This window comes from Phragmites australis, chromosome 18 (genome assembly GCF_958298935.1).
Source record: "Phragmites australis chromosome 18, lpPhrAust1.1, whole genome shotgun sequence".
Lineage (NCBI taxonomy): Eukaryota > Viridiplantae > Streptophyta > Magnoliopsida > Poales > Poaceae > Phragmites > Phragmites australis.
Window position 1 is genome coordinate 23,077,363 of NC_084938.1, and position 6,005 is coordinate 23,083,367.

General features: G+C 49.5%; 1 protein-coding gene across 1 annotated transcript; it reads right to left on the reverse strand.

Moving 5' to 3' along the window:
* Positions 1–333: 333 nt before the first annotated feature.
* Positions 334–5,673, reverse strand: LOC133898330 (abscisic acid 8'-hydroxylase 2-like). The gene is made up of 9 exons (XM_062338990.1): positions 5,347–5,673; positions 4,909–5,227; positions 4,606–4,758; positions 4,229–4,477; positions 3,959–4,048; positions 3,749–3,827; positions 2,805–2,911; positions 1,050–1,168; positions 334–819 (listed from the first exon to the last, which is right to left on the reverse strand). Exons 1-9 carry the CDS (start codon positions 5,568–5,570, stop codon positions 666–668), a joined length of 1,494 nt encoding a protein of 497 aa, XP_062194974.1. The 5' UTR covers positions 5,571–5,673; the 3' UTR covers positions 334–665.
* Positions 5,674–6,005: the final 332 nt, after the last annotated feature.

Below are 6,005 nucleotides of genomic sequence, written 5' to 3' on the forward strand. Positions count from 1 at the left end.
CCATAGTTTCTCAAGACCGCCATTTCCCTGTTAAGTTTCAAACTCATTGACACATTCGTCCTAGTGTACTTATCACGCGACACTCTGCATTAATTCAATGAACAAAAGTAGCCCAACGACATGCATGTTTCACCATCGTCATGACAGCGTGAGTACTTGTTTTCCTACCCCTTTTGGAATGGCACGTTGGGTCAGTAGCTCACCGAAGAAAGTGTGTGGCAAACAACTCTGAAAAGCAAATGGGCCGGGGGATCACTGGTGCGTTTCGACAGTCTCGCAGCAGGCACTAGCGTTCGTGGTCAGAAAGAGTGGCATCACAGAGTGACACGAAACTGGTTTTATGCATGCTACTGACTTCAAAGCTTGCGGGGACATAAGGGTAGCTTATTGACGTGGGCGATCAGCCGAGGTGCCTGCCCTTACAGTACCGACTACTGACACACTGCCATCCATACTTCCAATGATTGGTTGATCAGTTAATATAACTGATAAACCAACAAGGAGCACATGACCAGGATGATCCACATTATCACCGACCATTATCCGACACGAAACGTATACTGGGAAATAGAAAAGCTGCCACGTGACTCGGTCCCCTCCCCCTGGTGCTGGTTTTGCTTCGTCCGAGGATCGGAGCACCAGGAGATCCCAAAAGGCAACGGATATCAGCCACTTGCCGCAGCGGCGGCGGCAGCGGGGGCGGGGGTGCAGTTCTCCTCCGCGCCGGCGGTATCCTTCCACAGCTTCGCCTGGAGGCCGAGCTTCGGCACGGGGAACGGGCTGTACGCCACCTCGTCGCTCGACCCGACCACCTCCCACCTGCCATGCAACAAAATGGGAACCGCACATCGGTGTCTCTTATAGTAAGAAAACGTCGAGGAGTACGAGTGGAACGCGTGAGAATTGCCGCGGCGCGCGGGGGATCTGCCGAGCCGGCATGCACGCACGGGGGAATGTGTGGCGGATCCGGGTGGGTTCCCGGGGCCAGAGCGCTGGCCGATCGATTCGTTTCGTCCACAGGCGAAGAAGAGGGGTGGGGTGGCACGTACCTGTAGCCGGTGACGAGGCGGTGGACGAGGACGAGCATCTCGAGCTTGGCCAGCTCGTTCCCGGGGCACGCGTGCACGCCGCTCCCGAACACCAGGAACGTGCCGGGTAGCGGCGCCACCTGCAGCGGACGCATCGAACACGCACGGGTGAGTAGAGTGCGACAAAGATTCGCGGCCTTAACCGTATAGGCCACTAATGCTCGAAGAATTGATGTGTGTTAGGCCATCTCCAGCAGAATCTGTATTTTTGAAGATCCGGCTGTTACAGTACTGCGGAGAGAGAAAGCGTCCAGCAACTTTTGCGGATTTACTGTAGCATCCGTAACACTGTAGCGGTACTGTACACAGAGGCTGACAGTGGGTCCGGAGAGAGAAAAAAGATGAGTAGAATGTAGAAAATAGGGTAGCTGCTGGAGATGAAAAATAAGGGATGCTGTAATAGTGATATGGGATACTGTAATAGTATTTTAGAGGATGAAAATTTAAGGTAGCTGCTGGAGATGACCTTAGTGACTCTAAACTTGTTGGTTAGTGTGTACCCCAACAGGTGTCGATTAGTACGTGCGTTGTTGGTGTCCAATGTTTGTCTTCTGGCCTGCCACTGCGCTGTGCCGAACAAAGCTAGAGCTAGAGGTGTCGTTGGTGAGTTCTCCTGACTGCAGGCTGGCCGGGTGATTGATCTGGTACCGTTTAACCAATCGTCTACTGTCTACTCGGATAGACGGTCAACAATGATGATGAGAAACAAGCTAAAATATAACTTGAATTATTTATGATAAATAATTAATATTAGTATTTATTTAGTTTGATAATCTTCGATATTACATGAACTTTGAAGTGATTTGAATTGATTTGGGATTTCATTTGAGCATATTGAATATGGATTAACTAGAATTAGAATTAGAGATATGTGTTTGTTTATCTCGTGGTATACCCTCTTGTACCATCTATTTGAGAGCTTAGAGCTAGAATTTTAGAGAAGAGTAAGAGGAATACTTAGCCTATGTATTAGATAAGAGCTTTGCGAGAAAAAAAATCTTTGTAATCTGTATAAAATAGGGCTGATATCTGCTGTAATAAAGTTTATTTTTTTTCATATTATTATGCCCATCTCCTTCTAGTTTTCCTTTATTGATTTTCTTACAAGTTTGCAAGTTTTTTGTTTCCGAATTTGATTTTCGTTTTGATTTTTAGGCTGAAATTTTAACACCATGTAAGGTCATTCTTTTTGTTACTAGAAATATAAAATTCGTATACACATGCTTATATGATGAGATCTTAAATTCTCTTACATCTAGACAATCAACTTAAAGAGTTTTATTGCTCGGTGTTTATCTTTTATGGTTTCTTTGCAAGTTATGATCTTTCTAGTGCTAAGACACATAAATTGATCAATATGGTTCATGTACCATCATCTGTGAAGTTATATTGTCTCAATTTTCTCTGGTTAAAATATCTCTCTATTTTTTTTATTTTCGTTTGAGTTTTAAAATATGTTGGGTGATCTAAATAGAAGAAAATTATCGATTTCACAAAAAATTTATGAAGACATCTATTCACCCCTTTAATCACTGTTCTCTATCCTGCTTACTGTGCCACCGGTAGCTCAAGGAGTAGTAACTGATGCCCTTGACTTTCGTTGTCTGGTAGTAACAGCCCGGCCAGGCCTCTGAATTTTGCGAATGCTCATGTTTGCTGATGTCATGCTACGCAATCATCAAGCGGTGTACAAGCATTGGCAGGTGGGCCCGTTACCTTGAACCTAGAAGGGTCGAACTTCTGTGGGTCCTCGAAGTACTCTGGGCTGTGATGGACGTTCCTGAACAGCGGCAGCACCTTCCACCCCTTGGGAATCAGGAACCCTGCAACACAACACACACGGTCAATTCAGTCTCCTTCCAAATAAATTCAGCGACGCAAGTACGAGACGGCCAAACTTTACAGATCAAATGCCAAAAAATGCTCACAATGTTTCACAAATTTAAACCACGTCCATTGCTTTCGCTATCGCATTCATGCTGCCAGTTATGCTGCCAACAAAGAACGGAGTGGAGCAGCAGCCGCGCCGGTGCCGTCCGGGAAAGGGAGCAGCAGGTGATCGTGAAATCCAGACCGCCTGGTCGATGTCTGATGGCTCAGATATTAATCGGAAGGAGAGGGCAGGGGCGCCCTGCCGTTTTTGAGGTGAAAAACGGACCGTCCACGTGCGGGCCGATCGACGGCTAAATCAACGCTTGGATGCCCCGGTGTTCAGACAACACCTCTGAGAGGCGATCGATCAGCCGCGCCTCACAAAAAATGTCGCCCCGATTTAATGTTCTGAGGGTTATATGTACGACGACAATCGAGCCAATTGTATGGAGCAGCATGGTTCCATGTCTGCCGTATGCTGAAGTGGATTTGACTCAGCATGTATAAAGATAAGCATGTCTGTCATCTTCAGCTATCACCTGATTCACCTCACTCCGAATTGTTTGAAATGTATAGAGTGTATATATTGCATAGAAAAGAACTTGTGTATAGATGTCATGCATGTGCAGCTAGCTAGTCTTCCGATTTAATTATTCTGTGAAGTTTTGTCAGATTAAGTGTTATGTAGTCCTTGTGTCTAAAGTATGACTGGCTAACGTTCTGAACTTTTGTTGGTGCACTAGTGCACGCTCCAGCCAGCAATCCATGTCGAACACGTGCGTACGTACCTTTGTACTCCACGTCGGCAATGGCCTCTCTGAACGTGAAGGAGATGATGCTCGCCATCCTCAGACTCTCCAATATAACCTGGGCCCAACGAATTTCACAAGTGAATGGAAGCATGATAGGCTAGATGGAACAAGAGCAAGGTTCCAAATCGAAAGCCATTTTTCTGCGAGAGATGTGCAGTGCAGTGCAGCAGCGTCAGTCGTGCGTACACTGTGCGTTATGGCCATGGCCCTCGTCTGCGCCCACGTCAGCGGCAGCTTCCCGCCCTCGTTCTCCTCGTAGGCTGCCATCTGCTCCGCCTGCAATCGACACGACGAGGCCAGAGGACGTGATGATGATGATGACGATGATTAGAGACACCGGACGTTGGTAGTACGTCATCAGTCTCGATCAGAGATGCTCTAATAATTTTGTTTGTACCTCCACTACCAGTCGACCTGAGCTAATCCTACAGTACGTACGTGTGCACGGTGGCTCACCTTGACGGCTTCGAGGAGCTTCGGGTGGTCGCTGAGGTACTTGAGGATCCAGGTGAGCACGCTGGCCGTCGTGTCCTGCGCCGCGAACAGCACCCCGATGGCGTTGTCGGTTACCTGGTAGTCAGTGAGAGCCGCGCCGCTGTCGTCGCGCCACTTCATGAGGGTGCCCAGGAGGTCGCCGCCCAGGTCTCCCTGCACCCGACGCTCCGCAATGATGGCGCCCAGGACCGCGCCCAGCCGCTTCCTCGCCTGCATGCATGAGCGCCGATTCGCAGGACAAAAAGAGATTAGTGCATTTGCACACGAAGCTAGGGTGATGCCGTTAAGAGGGAAATCGATCGAGCGCCATCGATTTGCTGCGTGCATTTCATGCGTACTCGGACGGCCTTGTGGTAACGAGTCCCGGGGAGGGGGTTGGGGAAGCTGTTGTAGCCTGCCTCCACGATGAAGTAGTTCCTCCTCAGCTCCTCCTTGAGCCTTTCGGCCAGCCGGCGGCCGAAGATGGTGACGACGCCGACGTCGAACGTGAGCTGAGAAGAAAAGGCCGAACTCAGACCATTGGTCATGCACTACACCGTACCACGCATGCGCGCACAACGGTACGATGGAAGAGGAATGAGAAGGCCGGCACAAGCATCGACTCCGAGGTCATTTTGGAGTGCTAGCTGTCTGGCACTTACTCTCTTCATGGCGCGGAAGGTGCTTTCGACGTGCCCGTCCCATGCGACGAGCGTGGAGGCCACGGCGGCCTCGACGTCCGGCACGAGGGCGCGGAGCACGTCGGGGCCGAACGAGCCCTGGACGAGCCGGCGCAGGTGGAGGTGGTAGTCGCCCTGGTGGAAGAAGAGCGCCTGCGGGCCGATAATGAGCTCCTTGCTCGGCGGGTAGGTCGGCTTGAACAGGTGCGCCTGCGTCACCAGCACGACCCGCGCCGCCTCCGGGCTCGCCAGCATCACGCACGAGCACCCCAGCAGGTGCGTCTTGAAGATCTCGCCGTAGCTGCACGCACACAGAGGCACGACATGGCTGACCTCAGTTGCGAAGAAATCAACAGAATCGTACACATTTCCGACTTACAAAACTGATGATGCAATGCCAGCTAGAGATCGGCCAGTTACCTCTTCTCCCTGGAGGCGAAGAAGACGTTGGGGTTCTGGGAGTACAACTGCAGGGTCTCGCCGACGTACGGCAAGCCCAGGGAGCCGGGAGGGAGCATGAGCTTCTTCTGCTCAGGGCCTCCGCTTTGGTCAGCACCTCCCCTAATCAGCCTGCTCGTTGCGTACAGCAACACGGCGAGCGAAATGACGCAGACGCACGCCGCCACTGCGAAGAAGAAAGCCATGTCTCTATACGTTCCAAATTCCTAAGCAGTGATCCTCTCAAGACCAGAAGGCAACCAAGGTGCCTTCCCTGTACTCCCTTTCGTATCCGAGTGTGATTGCGCCTGTGGTGCGATGTTATTAGGCGGGAGGGACACCCGGGTGGTATTTATAGGGTGGGGAGGTAGGGGAAGGGGTGGTTTGTGGAATACTCTTTCTTGTTTTAGTTTTCTCAACTATTTTCTAAATATAAATTATTCTCGAACGTAAATGCATCTGTTTCTCTTTTATTCCTGTCTTGCTTTTGTTTAATAAATACTATCACTTTCACAAATGAATAAATTATCTTTTCTAATGCAGAATAAATGAAGCGTAATAAGATCATTTAATCTACTTTTTTAATCATTATGTACAAATCTAAAACGATCTACATTTGCAATCGGAGGAAATATTAAAAA